This window comes from Neodiprion fabricii, chromosome 6 (assembly GCF_021155785.1).
Source record: "Neodiprion fabricii isolate iyNeoFabr1 chromosome 6, iyNeoFabr1.1, whole genome shotgun sequence".
In the NCBI taxonomy this organism is placed as follows: domain Eukaryota; kingdom Metazoa; phylum Arthropoda; class Insecta; order Hymenoptera; family Diprionidae; genus Neodiprion; species Neodiprion fabricii.
In genome coordinates, this window is record NC_060244.1 from 21,507,439 (window position 1) to 21,522,597 (window position 15,159).

General features: G+C 43.3%; 2 protein-coding genes across 2 annotated transcripts; one reads left to right on the plus strand and one right to left on the minus strand.

Moving 5' to 3' along the window:
- Nucleotides 1-689: 689 nt before the first annotated feature.
- Nucleotides 690-13,510, minus strand: LOC124185563. Its single transcript, XM_046576439.1, has 8 exons — nucleotides 13,294-13,510; nucleotides 13,068-13,197; nucleotides 11,891-12,084; nucleotides 11,682-11,792; nucleotides 11,344-11,488; nucleotides 2,642-2,821; nucleotides 1,950-2,139; nucleotides 690-1,313 (listed from the first exon to the last, which is right to left on the minus strand). The coding sequence occupies exons 1-8, from the start codon at nucleotides 13,317-13,319 to the stop codon at nucleotides 994-996; spliced, it is 1,296 nt and encodes a 431-aa protein (XP_046432395.1). The 5' UTR covers nucleotides 13,320-13,510; the 3' UTR covers nucleotides 690-993.
- On the plus strand, nucleotides 3,004-6,566 carry LOC124185445. Its single transcript, XM_046576234.1, has 5 exons — nucleotides 3,004-3,160; nucleotides 3,854-3,980; nucleotides 4,076-4,263; nucleotides 5,192-5,299; nucleotides 5,514-6,566. The coding sequence occupies exons 1-5, from the start codon at nucleotides 3,138-3,140 to the stop codon at nucleotides 5,653-5,655; spliced, it is 588 nt and encodes a 195-aa protein (XP_046432190.1). The 5' UTR covers nucleotides 3,004-3,137; the 3' UTR covers nucleotides 5,656-6,566.
- Nucleotides 13,511-15,159: the final 1,649 nt, after the last annotated feature.

Consider the following 15,159-nt stretch of genomic DNA (forward strand, 5'->3'; position numbering starts at 1 on the left):
ATTTTTTTGTTTTTTTTTTTCTCTTTGCTGTTTTCAAGTATCACGAAAACGAGAAAATATGGTAAATATTAACAACGGACTCGTGTTTCACCGTTTGCTATACAGCTAGGATTTAACCGAGCAAAGTACGCCGATTTTGTGACCTCTATACACGCAACTTGCAGCCCGTAGCGTCGATGCAAAAAGGAGGGCGGGGGTCGCATCATCCCCCCGGGTGTATTCCACGGTTAAGCGAATGGCACGAGCGGCCGAAACCAACGGGAGAAGGTAAATAATTTAGAGAATAATTCATGTCAGTCGGAGTGGAAAACATCAGGGGCCACCACTGTGGGAACAACGGAAAGAAGAAGAATAAACAAGAGGGCGCATTAGCTTTCTGGTCCCAGAAGCAGAGGTGGAAGCGGCCGCGGGTATGGAGGCAAGTATTATAAGTTTGTATGGAGTGACGAAGCCTACTTCAATAATTTTACCCGGGAATTCCGCAAGTTTGAAGTTCGGAGACTAAGGGGAGCTTTTTCAAAGCTTAGGAAGGCATGCGACCCTTGTACAGGGACACGAAATACCTCGGGGAAATTTATCACCGAAACCGACAAGTAGTATAACGTTAATTCGAACATGTATAGGAAAATCAAGGTGGGTTGAAATCGATAACTCTGGATTCAAATAACTACTCTTATTCTTCGCTCTTTATTCTGTTCATAAATATGAGTCATAGGTATAAGTACATTGGATCGAATGAATGGTAATGGAAAAAGAATACCGTACGCTGTATGGTCTATATCGAAGCCATAGCACATCGAAAAAGAATATCAGAAATTTATCCTTTTATTTTCAAGTGACGATAGCAGTAAAGAGAGGATGATGCTTTCGAAGCAAAACTCTTGATTATTGGCGCTCTCTCTATCACGGATTAACAATTGAGGATGAAAAAATCGGCTTTACGATCGCGAGTGAAATTTATAAAGCGCTTCGAAACCCTCCGCCGACATCAATTCAATGCGAACGCCCCATTTCGGTGAAATAATCGAGCGGACTGCTTTCGCACTCGGGGAAGAGTGACCGGCAATTTCCGCCGGAAGTGCTGCCCAGTATCTCGGCGGCATGGTACTCCTGGTCCGTGCTCGTCTCGTGTTCCTCATTTGTAGTCGACGGAGTGAGCAGCACGTGCAAAAGTTCGCCCAGAAGGCCGTGGTCTTCCTTGAAGGGCGTCTCGGCGGCCTCGCAGACGGCACGAAGAAGACAGGCTCTGCCTTCGCCGAAGGTCTCCATCGCCGTTTCGAGCATCTTGTAAATGCTCCATCTCGAAGTAGTGCCTGATCGAAAAAAGTACTTGGGATTAGCAGGTGAATCGTAGGAAATTATCTCAGGGTAAAAGAGTTGGACGAATTCGAACTCGGCCTTTGGGTGTCAATGGGGCGGTCGGCCGCTTCACCTGAAGGTAATTTGCAACCGCAATGTAATTAAAGAGGATCACTGTCTAGGCGAGAGAAGACTGGCCCTAAAAAATGATAAACGACTCGAGTCCCGGAGCCTGCCTGCAGGAAAACCTGGCGATCGTCCGCGATCTCGCGGGTCAATAATTCCCAGACAGCCGCTCCGACGCGTCAGTTCCATCCTCCGTAAATACGAAAACAAACTTTCCCGGAAAATTCAATTTACCAATCTTTTTTCCCTCAAATTTATGCCGACCAATTCCCCAGAGCTTTCATTTTCCGTCTTCTCTTGCAATTCTGGACCACAAAGTTCCGCTCGAATCAATTCCTTGGTTAGAGTTCGTTTTTCCCCAGCTGTTTTTGACTCTACCTTGATTTCTTTTTTTTCCCCCTTACTACTATGATTCTTTGGTCTCTCGGTAAAATGAACGTTTTTCAACTCCGAGCAATGTACGATCGTTCTTTGCGAATCATAATACACCGGATGAAACTCACCACCGAAATCGTCATACCCACCTTTGGTATCCCGCACGTCAGTCGCGCTGTTATTATCCGGTATCTCGATCTCATCGGCTGACCTTTCGTACCGGATGTAGGGGTCCGTGAAAACGGAGGCGTTGTACGGTAGGTCGTAGTTACACTTGAGAACATAGCCAAGGGTCATGGAGACCTCACCCTCCATCGGAAGACCCAACCCGAAGAGCACCTTCGTCAAATGAAAAGTCCTCGTTAAAATCCGGCAAAAAATTTCAACCCGCAAGTAGGTGTCCGGCTTGTTAGGGTCATCACTGCGAGAATCCCAACGAATGATTCGAATGAAATGACTTCAAACGACAGGAACTGATTTATTTTCACTTGGTTATCGGACATCGAGAATTGAAATCCCCGAGGCGTTCTTTACTTATTTATTAACAATAAGTCGAATCATCGTTGGATTAAGCACGAATGCATAAATGTGTACCCACGATACAAATAAAATGAACAGATTTTGCAAAAAACAAGTGAACAACATATTTGATCGGAGTTATCGGAGCATGAACGTAGTTGCAAAGACAGTGACTGTTGCAGGTGACGATGCTAACGTGAAAGTTCAACAATATTCTGTATTTGCCACTGCAAGCGTGAGCTGAGAATGGGGGTTAAATCGACAAGGTGAATTATTAGCGAGTGGAAGGATCCCGGAGAGTTGTTATCGGTGCACCTCGTACCTGCACTTTGGTCTCGCTGTCCAGCGGATCAGGAAAGACGAGGTATCTCTTTCTGCGAAGCAGATCTCGGACGGAAAATTTGTCGGTAGCACGGCAGCAAATGTTAGTGGTGAAAATCACGATCACCAACATATTTACGCAGTAGTTCTTCATCGCTGATGTATTTTGCCAGACGACGTGTTATGTATTTTTAATCGCAAACCGATTCGATTGACACTCTGCAGCCGGCAAGCTACTCGCACGGCTCACTGAAGTGCGCCGAGAATTCGTTTCACGGAGGGCAATTATCGAGATATTTTGTGTGCACTCCTCTTAACACCGGCGGATTCCGCCGCCGGTTAAAATACACGTGTAAAACGCTCCCGTCGCGACGCGGTACCAACAGCTGCTTCGCTCCCCGAAACCCGAACGTTACATCGCCCGTTAGACTAGTTACAGTTTTTGGTTACAACGGGCCGGAAGCGTCGGTCAGTGTCGTCTTCGCAAAATTTTAACAATGACTTCCCAGCGCCAAATCACGTAAGTGTCTCGTTTCTCGTTTCAAATTTGATATTTCTCGTTACTCGGATATCTGGTTTCAAATTGTACACCCAGGCTTTTCAACAAGCTTTTACTATCTCCTGCAGAATTCTTATTTAGATTTACCTCTAACGTCATTCTCATCGACTTGTCTGCGTTGTTGGTTCTATGTTTTTTGAAGAGAAGAATTTTGAATTCGTGCTTTTGATAACAAAAGGTTCAGAAATGGTTTTAAATTCTATCCAGTCAGTTTAACCTTCTTCCAGAGTGGAGCTTCAACTTTAAAATGCGACATCCTTCGAGGTAAATTAACTAGATTCTCCGTTTTTTTATCACCCGTTCAAGATGAATAACACTTTGTTGGAATAATTAAAGATTTAATGAGAAATATTTCTAATATGTATTCCTTTGAAGGGTGAGGTACCGAAGTGTGTGTTTCTCTGAACAGCGTATGATTTAACCACAATGTCGACCACTCGCGAGCTCGTGATACGAATACCAAATTTTCGTCCAAAAATTGAATCAGGTACCCACAGACGGATCACGTCTGTCTACTCTGTAGTCACGGGTTAAGTGAAAAAAAATTATCACCCACTTCGTGACCAAATTATAAGTTCTCAAGCCGATTTTCACTGAGCTACATAATTCCTGGAAAGTCATTTACATTATTCCACCTCATTTTCAACGTTCAAGGGTACTGATCGTCATCGCCGCTGCAATATCTTCGTCGAAATGCTGGTCAAACGAGAACTCGGAAATTGCAAAGATACTCCACAGACCTATCAGGGAATTGACTTATCCTAGCTCCAGCACTACGGGTGTAAGTTAGACATCGTGCAGTATTTTTTGCGAATCTTTATACCGGGTGAAAGATCGATCGTCGAGTGACTTAAGGTGTTTTAAATTTTGAGACAGATCTTCTTCGCCGTTGCCGTCCCGTTATCCGACCCAGAACACTCCATATCGTTGTCTTACTTCTTTGAAGCCAACTACGATCTCCCGTCAAACTTCTCCTATTACGACCCGCTGCTTCTTGGCCGAAGGACGCGACGGAGCATCGACAGGGAAACAGTCTACCGAGCATTGGAAAGCAAATTCGAAAGGTTTGCTCTATACAGTTTACGCGGAATGCATAATTTAACCCCCCGGTATAACGGCGTTGTTAATGGAAATGAGGAGGTGCTATCCTGGTAAGTGATTTGGGAAAACAATGAGAACTTGAACGAGTATCGAAACATTTTGTCACGATGTTTGTACCGGCAGCTGCGACGTTCCAGTCAACTTCAAACTACTTCGGGAGAAACACAGTTCAGCTTACTTTTCTGTTTGCATTTTCCACTTGCGAGTCACTTCCGCGAGTGCTCTTGAGAATCCGAGTACACATATTGTGTACAATCGTTTTCTCGTGCCTTCCAAAAGGAATGCCACAAATTCAACAAAGTAAGGCCAAACGGAGTCCTGACTTGGGGGGTAAATAAAATACACGAATAAATAAATTGCAAAGCCTAATTATGTTCGGCTGACGGTTGTCAAGCTTCGATATCACTCCAAAGGAAAGTTCAATCTCTTTCGGTTTCTTGTTTTCCTTTTCTCTTTCTTCTCGTTTTATGCCTCCTTTGAAAATTTTATCGCACCTTTGTTTCTTCCTGAAATGAAATTATTACACTCGAAAAATGCGAATATATTTTCTGAAAACAACGATGTCGAGCTCATTCTTTCCGAGGAGGTACACGAGCATAAATAACAAATAAGCTGGGAATTTTTATCAGCAGGCTTCCAATAAACTACAAGTATACACTGAGTTATGTTGGTGGTGTTACCACCCTCGACCGTGGAAGGTATACCCGCATATTCGTTTCTCTAGATAAGAATTTCTTCAGGGCTCATTTCGTTTCCCAAAATCGCTGCTGATTATTTTCTACCCTCTTTGCGGGCACATATGAATAAGTAGAAAAATACGCTCTTTGTCATTACAACGTCACGCCTACCTTGCCCTATAAATTAAACGTTATATTCACTTTTATACTTCAGCGCCGGATTTCCGGGACGCGACTGCCTTCTTCGTTCAATTTGCGAGACGTCGGAATGGCCCATTCGACACAACGGAATATTGGGGGATGTGATGCACGTCATCCTCACGTAAGTCTTCCAAAAGAAAATGAGTAGTCATATATGTGTAGACACGGTAAACTCACAGAGTAGAAAAATTTTCCTGAGACCCCTTTGATCGAAATTTTATTCCCACACAAGATTTATGTGATACCAAGATTCTTCTTCGATTAATTTCGTTGTCTAATGTACGTACATGTGTTCAATGAATAATATATACGCGAAGGTCAATTCTATATTTCAGGCCTTCGTCATCCCAAAAGGAAGATCTTCCCGAAGAATTCGCCGAGGCTGAACGAATCGGGATGAACGGGACCTGCTCAAAATCCTACCCGCTTTGTCCAGTGGGGCTTTTCGACTTGGTTGGAAACTTCATTAGTCTATAGCGAAGGTGGTGAACAACCAATGTAGCCCCACGACGAGAGTTCTCGTCCTTAAACGGAGGGCGAAACACGGTGGCCACCCTAGGACACGTCGTTATTTTAACTCAGCGTCTTCTTCTCTCGTCTCCTGGTCGATTCCTCAACGGCCTGACACTGATGGACAGAGTCCATGCCCCAAGGATCAGCAGAATTCATTCGTTACGGATCTTGACTCGCTATTGTTTGAACGTGCAACAAATGCGGTCACTCTCGCTGTGAGAACCCCGTGGATAAGACACTCTGGCCAAGCATCGTCATTTATAAGAGTTGTAATTAGGGATTATTCAGTAATCGTTCTTCCGAGGGGAGAAATTATAAGAGGGTGAGAAAATATACGAGGTATAAAGCGGTCTCACACTGTGCGCTGCAGTATATCAAACACAAGGAGAAGAGAAAGAAACGATCGATTTTATGAAGCTATGACGACGTCTTACTTGATCCTCAATAACTTTTATCCGAAACGTTTTATACCTCTCTTATTAAGGCGTAACGCTGCGAGAAGCTGTTGCCTCTCCTGTACTTACTCGCTCGATAAAAAGGGTGCAGAAGTTCGTCGGCTATTGTTGAATGAAGTATTGTTGATTCTGATACTTTTTCGATCGATCTCGCCGAACAAGATTTCCCACTTTCCAGAGTATATTAGAAGTAGACGGAAACGTTCTATAGGCACTAGTTTATCGACGTCTCTTTCACTTCCTGTGATGTACTTCAGACATTGTAATAGAGTCATACATTCGACCAGCCAAACAGATTCACGGTTTGTTTCGTTCAATGACCCTTTTTATCGCCTGTGAAAATAGTTCGGGCGCTTGGTGCGAGTAACGCGATTATTAATTCGAATTATTTGTGAATATGAGAGTAAAATGAATGAAGATTAATTCGTATGCGCGTTAATTAATTTCTGGCAAATCCTTTTCACAAATAAATTCCTCACGGGCAGTACACACTAAAATATGATTATGAAATTCTATTTCAAGGTAAGTTTTAATCACTTTTATTTGTTCCCTATAGCCAATTATTATCTATAAATTTATGAGTGACTTCAGTAGCTGTAATTTTCCGTTGTGTTAGCAATCAGTGCTGGTAATAGAGTTGTTTGTGATTATTACCATTGCTATTTTTCTTGGATTTGTATTGCCTTTCTTCTCACACGTAGTTGAAAGAAAGAGTAAGAGTTGTTACTTAAGTGCAAGTGCAACGGAAATCGTAGACTAGTTTGATTTTATTCATAATTTTGAATCGCGCAATTTACGTCTAATTAGTTTGTACTGAGTCAGTCAACTGATAATATTAATGAATAGCTATCCAAATTTGCAACAGATTGACGCTATCAGTTCCTACATGAAATGTTCTTCCCAGCAAATTGACGAGATCAAATTTATCTGTTATCGTCTAGTAATTTGCCAATTGTGTCGATACTCGTTAACGCTTGTCATTTATGTCTGTACAAAAATAATTCCATTCACTTCGTTGAATATTACAACTCGTAAGTATAAATAATAATATGTAGATAGATACAATAATCAATAATACAAGTAGAACTCGCAGGCCGTTGACTACTCACCTAATATTTAATTGAACTGTGTGATAGTCGAATAGAACCAAAAAGTACTAAACATTTTTTTTAAATAAATAAAGTACGTTTGTAATTAACTAGTCAATGGCTTTTCATCGCATACTTTGGATGTTGGTGAACCGAAATCTTCGTATCCAAGAAAAATATCAGCCGAGAAATTGACATCATTCAGGAGTTCAGTGCGCCATCTATACCAAGTAACGTATGGAATGATGTATAGATTTGTGAAAGATTATCAATTATCGGGAGATGTTGTGTGAAATTTCTCTCAACACCTATATGATACTGAACATACAAATACACGTGTAACGCGAACGGTCAAATGGTTTGTACAAGTTCCCACCGTTGAAATATACCCAGTTTCTTATTTGGGATGATCTGAGACGCAGACTAATTGTAAGTGTCATTCTGTAACAATCTCGAAGGTACCTTCTTGTAATAGGGTCGTGTGAGTGTTTCGTTGTTTGGCTTTTCATTTTTACTTGCATAAACAAGCTTGTGTTTCTTCACTTAGCTTAATGTATCTCTTGCCTCACCTCTCTCAATTTTCTTAGTCAGGGAAGTACACGTGTACGTTATACCCCTCTCCTTACAATTTGACTTGTTGGTAAAAAATAGCTGAATTCGTTAGCGATGAACCGTGAAAATTTTCGTCATAGGCTTCGGAATCACTGAGACAATGCTTAATTGAGAGAAACGCTATCGAGACACGTTATACGACTAATAATTACTGCGATTTTCAGAGTCCGTATAATCACCATCTTAATTCCAATACTGTTAGACAAAAGTGGAAAAATTCGTCACTCAAAAATTCTGAATATACATCGCATGTCTATGAGGACTTCCAGGTTTCCTGACAAAAGTAACTCCAGCGTAAGTGTGATACGTGTTATTGTGAATTTCAACTTGAGGAGCGTATTGATGAACGTGATAATTCACTGTACCTAAAAGTCTGGACCAGGATTGCATTTCAGTTTCGGTCCAGTTAATTGATCTGAAAAACATATGCCATATGTTTCAAAATGACAAGCGACGCAATTCTGTTTTGATTCAGGTTGGTTTTGTATAATGAAAAGAATATATTTATCCACCAATCACAAGGTCTGATGCATCTAATCATTTCTGCATCGGTTTTTCGATAAAAATGTCGTATTTTTCTTTGTTGCAGCGCTGGGCTTCCGGAACACGATTGTCTCCTTCGTTCAATTTGCGAGACATCTGAATGGCCTCTACGACACAACAGCTTCTCGGGCTACTTGGTGCACATCATCCTGACGCAGGTTTCTCAAAGGAAACAAGATTGTACGACATATTCAGCTTCCGAAATGGAAATTGAGCGCCGGTTACCTTTACCGTATCCATGTTCTAGATTTTACTGAAATTCGAAATTCTCTTCGTATCGTCAGTCCGTTAATTGAACCGGTAGAAGCTGCAAATAAGTAGTATACCGTTCTTGTCACACCCCACTCAACTACAAATTCCCAATTATTACAGGCCTTCATGTTCTCGGAGAGAGGGATTACCGGAAGAATTTTCGGAGGCTGAACGAATCGTAGCGAACAGTACGTGCTCGAAATCCCAGACCCTCCTCCTGATCGGTCTTTTCGATGTAATCGGGACTTTCCACGTCGCGTAATAGCGCGGCACTCATTAATCATCTCATTCCTCGAACCACAAATGCCGATATACACGTACCCACATCGCCGCAACGTGACCTATCTACGGATTCCTGATCCACGTGTACCCGAGGAAGACCAAGTCGTGTCATTGGCGATTTAGCCCTCGACGTGGAAAAGCTCTCTCCTCGGTGTTTTCGCAACACACGTGGCAGAGCGAAAGCTTCCGATTCTTATGCCCGCGGCGCGTATCTCTCTTACGACTCAAGATCGCCGCGGATCATTTATGTTTAAGTAATCCCTAAATTCCGGCATGACCGCGGGCCGAATGTTTGCCGAAACTTGACCTGAATTTATCGCGAATTACACGGAATTACGGTATACGAACATTGTCGACTAATCGGTAGGTAGACTTGACAAGGGTCGACGGTCAATGATTTCCAGACGCAAGCTCCGAAGCAGGGGAGTCTGGTTGGTTTTCACGCTTCGTTAACATCCCGCCCGGTCAAACGTTCGCCGATCTATTCCCGAGTAATTGTCTTGTTTGCTGATGAAATCAGATGCAACTGCACTTTCCAGCTCGCCCTGATCCAACCCGTAAACATGAGCCCATCTCTCTCAATTCAGCGCCGTGTCTCGTGGAAAAGTTTCCCTCGCTGCGAAATCGACGTTTCCGAGCTGACTGATATGCCAGACACCCTGCGTATATCGAGCACTCAAGGTATTACGAATGTATCACTGAGGCATCGCAAGGGTCCTGCCTATCCATCTCATACCCCGAACTCTAGGCCTCGATGTTACTGCAGATCAGACCAGTTGGACGAGATCTTGTCACGGACGCTGAAGGATAACGATAAGTATTTTTCGGAAACAATGATCACTTTTCGTGATGTCATTCGCTGTCGATGGAAGTCCGATGAAACTTAATCCGTGAACAAGATGAGCCGGTGCAAAATTTATGCATGGCTGCTGGACTAAACAACACACGTTTTTCAGCCGAATTTTCACCAATTAAATAAATGCGATGACTCGCTGCGATGTTAGCAAATGATAGTAATTAAGCAGCTCGGTGATACGCTCATCCAATTGTCATTCCCTATCCAGCTCACGACTCAAGGCTCTTTCTGAAGAGCCTCGCATTTCCACGCATTAGATCTTCAATCAAATATTCAACGATTCACCCCCTTCTAGGATATATATGTATATATCAGCTCTATCTTACGGTACATCTTGCCGAACCAATAAGGTGGGCCGAAACTCTGAGAGAGGCAAGATGATTTATACCGTTTGATTTTACTGTCGATACCTATACAAATACAGCACAGGTCGTCTGCGATGTAATTTACACCGAATACGTTTCGGATTTGTAGGAACGCTTATACAATGTCATCGAGTATATACGTCGATCGTAAAACGAGTTCTATAATTGGCGGATCTGTGAAAACCAGCATACACGACGGTTGTATAAAATAGTATACGCTATTTGTAAGTTTTCAGGTACCGCGAACTTGATCTATGATCAGAGAGAAGAATGTGGTGAGATTGATCCGAAACCTATTCCGGGGCTTGAGATTGGAATTGGACTGCAGGATTGCAATAATTGTAGATAGCTCCGAAAAAGAGGGCTGGAAAAAGGTATGTTCCCGAAGTACCGCACTTTGTTAAATCGAGTCGTACACAGAGAACCTCCGAAGCCTTTTCCCTTCGTGAAGAAAGGAATGATTTCGGTAAATTTTGAGAGGGTGTGTCGATAGATCTTTTCCCACTTTGTTCGAGCCTTAATGTTATCGTCCTCGCAAAGGGGCTCAATTATACCGTGATTGGCAAGGGGTGGGGATTGACGGGATCGATTTCAGGTCTTTGGGCGCGTCTCGCGGTGCCCAAACCCCCGACGCATCCCTACCGAACGCGTACACACGTCCGCTTTTCGACTCTCGATGAATACAAATTTCAACTGACTCCGAACACGCGCGGTGGCCTTTTCTCGATTTTCATGGGCGCGGTCCATTTCGTTGGCAGCACCGGCGACGGCTAAAAGCGACCTTTTACTGCGCGCTCCTGTGCCGATACACCGGAGAATAAAAATGTTTGCCAAAATATATTCGCACGAAAGCGAGGCGATTGCGCGATTGCGAAATTTGCCATACGGAAACGGACTCGTGTTTCCCTGTCCTTTTTCCGTCCGACGTTCTCGCCGAGTATTATATTCATGCCTCGTCAGGCGCGCCCTTCAATTTCGAGTGACTCGAAAGTTGAGCGGCGGGACCATAAGTCATCCCTCGCACCGTAAACTCGACTCCCGTTAAAATATTCGTTATTATATACAGGTACGCCTGCGGTGGGCGAAATTGAGAGGAGCACTGTACATCATTGCGGGGTAACCGTTGATAAAACGATCGGTCTGCACACCGAGGCGAGAGTTGTTTATTATTTAATTACACAAACGAAGAGGCGTATTCATTCATACACGGTTGTTATGTAGTCGTAAATTCCGAAGGGACAGAGAGGGTACGCCTTGCTGCACGGGAGTTCGCCTCTCCGCTGTCCTGTCGCTTCTGCCGTGGAATATTCAACGGCAAGACCCTCGTCGGCGGATGAAGATGGTCTGAAATTAAATGACGTTACTCTAAATTACAATACACTACCCGGCAATCTAGCCGCCCGTCTAGTCGCCGGAGGATGCCTGAGAAAAATTCCCGGTCCGGACCCTTTCAAATCATTTGTACACGTCCCGGAACCCCGGGAAACCCCGGAGATTTGTCTCTCGCGATCGGACTGACGGGCGTCGCGACACTCACGTTAAAATGATTCTCATCAAGTCACCGACGACCCCGTTGTTTTCGTGGATCGGATTCCTCGTCGTCTCGCATATCGATCTGAGAAGACACTCCGTACCGTTGACACCGAGTCTGTGCAGAAAGTAGGAGGTGAGGGGGCAAAAAAACGTAGAAGTCTCTGTCTTCGCAACGATGATTGTTCGTTCTGCTGTTATTACAGATCTACTCACGACTCAAATTTCGATTCCAGTATCGCGTAGATCGTCCTTCTGTCGATTGACCGTTTTCCTCTCGCTCCCTCGAGCTCGGGATAAAAATCCGTCACGTTACTAGGCAGCTCGTAGTTAGCCTCGAAGAAAAACGCGACCGAAATCGACTTCGTAGATACCGGATCATCCAGGGGTATAGCCAAGGCGAAGAAAATCTGAAATTTGAGGGAAAAAAAAACCCGTAAATTCCACCGAATTGGTTCACCTGTGACAAAGAAAGAATATCCTTTTATTTTCCGCAGTTATTGTCGATTCCTTGCGCGGCGGAATGATTGTCAAGTTATCGAATATCTCAAGCAATCGACGTTTCGCTGCAATAAACTTTGTTTTTTGTTCGACGTTAAATTAAGGCTACGTTAGCTTTCATGTTTCGACGAACACCAATTTCCACGGCTTCCAAAGATCAGGTTGGACCTCCGCCAGGGCTACATCGACCCTTCATTGGCGATTCCTTCGCAGCCTTTCCAGGGAAACTCCATGGGAAACATTGTGACGCAGCGTCAGCGCTCACTTGTTGCTTCTCTTAATGTTAACGAGAAAAGCAAACGGGAGAGGCAGAGAGGATGCAACGAAGGATTACCTATACCTATACTACGTCTCGCTGTGGGTAGGTAGATGGGTACTTACTCCGAAGCTATTCTTGTTACATCTTTTGGAAATTCTAGATTCAACCCGGGGTAAACGAAATAAACCTCGAAGTATATCAACTTCGCGTTTGAACATGTGAAAGGAGAACGTTTCAAATGCCGTGCCAAATTTCATCACTTAATATTCGAAATTCTTGCAGATGAAATTGTTATAACATTCATTTTCGCTGACTTATTACTTCATCTTCAGAATCGAGAAATATGTTTCCACATAAAACTTCACAAAACACCGATAATCGCACACAGATAAAAAAAAAACACCACGAATCACTCTCGCATCGGGAAACTCAGAAACAAGAGAGTCGATGGTGGTAGTTTCGAAAATTTGCGGAACAATGCTAACGGGGTTGGAACGAGCAGAGTTTCGTCCGTCGATCAGGGAATTGCTCCATGTCGTCGATCCGAATACTATCGGCATTAATTGGATGGAAACCTCGAGGTTTGTGAACTGGTGTAATTCCCCAGGCACATCTAGTATTTACAATACTAACCCCCATTTCACTGTCCTCGGGGTAAGTCAAGGCTCTGACGTGCCGATGTACAACATCTGTTATTCGATTATCCAACGCGATTACATTGCAGACAAGCCAGTTGACTGCTAGACAGAAGATGACGGAGAACCTGCAAGTAGAATTTAGGTGCACTTTGACCCGACGAATTTGGTTCGAGGATTATTCAGCTCCTCGTTAAGACGGCGAAACACTTGCGTTGACTCACGTGATCGAACGATCGGAAATTGACATCTTTCACAAGAAGAAGCTGCACTGCAGTGAAGAGCAAATCTCATCTCGGGTATTATAAACGTTCGCAGGTAGCTTCGCTTCACTTATTCACCGAGATACCGCTGACTGAAACAGTTATCTACAGCCACCTTAACACTTGTGCTTAAAATGAGTGTCGCAATACAATCAGCGGCGTAGTTCTCGGACGATCGTCTCGATTCTAAGTGACAAGTGATAAGTGGCACTAGAGGTACAAGTTTCACCGTTTTCTTACCTCCAACACGTGTTTCCTGATTGATACTATAAATATTTGAGAATTACTAACGTCGGACAAATTTAAACTGTTCGAATTGAACAACGAGTCTAGTTCAAACGATTAATAACCACGTGCTTTTAGCACCTGTGAGCTTGTTTTAATTTTCACCATAATCACTCGAGCGATTGGTTTTATTTCAAAACGATGTCATCATCAGCTTCAAGCTCGAGCTATCTTGTTTCATTTTCATTGACTGATCTGTTTGACAAGTATTTTGTTAAATTATCGACAAAATTATTTACACAATAATTAATTTTGTAACGAACTTGGCGTTACGGAATTAAATACGGGTTCGCTGAGCGATAAAGAAGTGATCAAAACAGGCAGAAATCGAAAGATGAGAAAAATGTTTGTATCAGCGATACGAGTTAGCAGTTTAAAGTCTGAAACGGGACTCTTTTTACAATAATGATGGTTGGCGCAACAGCCTTACTCTTCCTTCAACATATGGAAGCTAAATGCATCTTTTATCCACGATGAATAACAGATCGTTAGAAAGGGGGAAGAAACGGGGGATTTCACCCTTTGTAACAATATAGTAACAGATTAAAAAAAAAAGATTTCGATGTCAGTATAATTAAAAACTTATTTTTGCAGAGTTCAGAAAGAGACGCTGCGGCATTCGGTAGAATAAATTTATAAGATTTGCTATTAAAGCGTTTTCGGTCAGTCATAGTCTGGATTGCCCAACTCGAACAACATTCAATGAATCCGTGGCCAGCGAGGGCGTGTTAATTACAACCAAATCGGGCATTCGACACTCAGCGTTACTGAAAATAAAATCATCCTCCTTGTCGCAGCGTTACTCTCCTCCGCCATTCGTTTCCGCCCCTCTCTTTAGCGTAATTTGCGAGTGTATCAAGCGGTCTAAAAATGGCATTCATACTGCGGTCTGGTTTCAGTTATTGCAATGATTTTAAATGACAACCACCGATAATTTATTCAGTTATAAAAAGCATTGACCGAGACCGTTTCTCTCTTTCACCGAAACGCTGATCGGGAGCGTAAATTATCAGAGTTTACTTAAGTATCACGGTGATTGAGTCGTTCGTTTGAATTTCTAATTTCGCTTAATTTTATTTCCCCCAAATATATGCAACGTATAAAGCGGGATTGATCCCTCATCAAAGAATTTTCAAAAGCGAGTTGCTCAACAGCTCCGCAACCCTGCACAGCTACGTGAATTTTAGAGTTCAAGGCCGAATTCCACACGGTCCAAAAACCGGCGGCTTACTAACAAAATTACACTCCAATTCCGGAGTCAATGATGTTTAAATTACATGGGCGGGGTTCTCGGTTTGCAAAAAACCGGGCTGCGCTGTCATCTGGTGGCTAAATTCCGAACGAAAACGAGCTTTAAGCTGCTTCCGAAGGTCCTGCCTCTGTCCTTCAACCCTGCCCAGGAGGGGCGGCCCGTCGAACGCAGCTGCGCTGGACTCCCGGCGGTCCAGACACCAGATACTTGATACAACCTCCGTTGTTACCACGTACATGAGCTCACACATGCGGACGCAAGCTTTGCAAACGATGCGGGGATTTACTCTA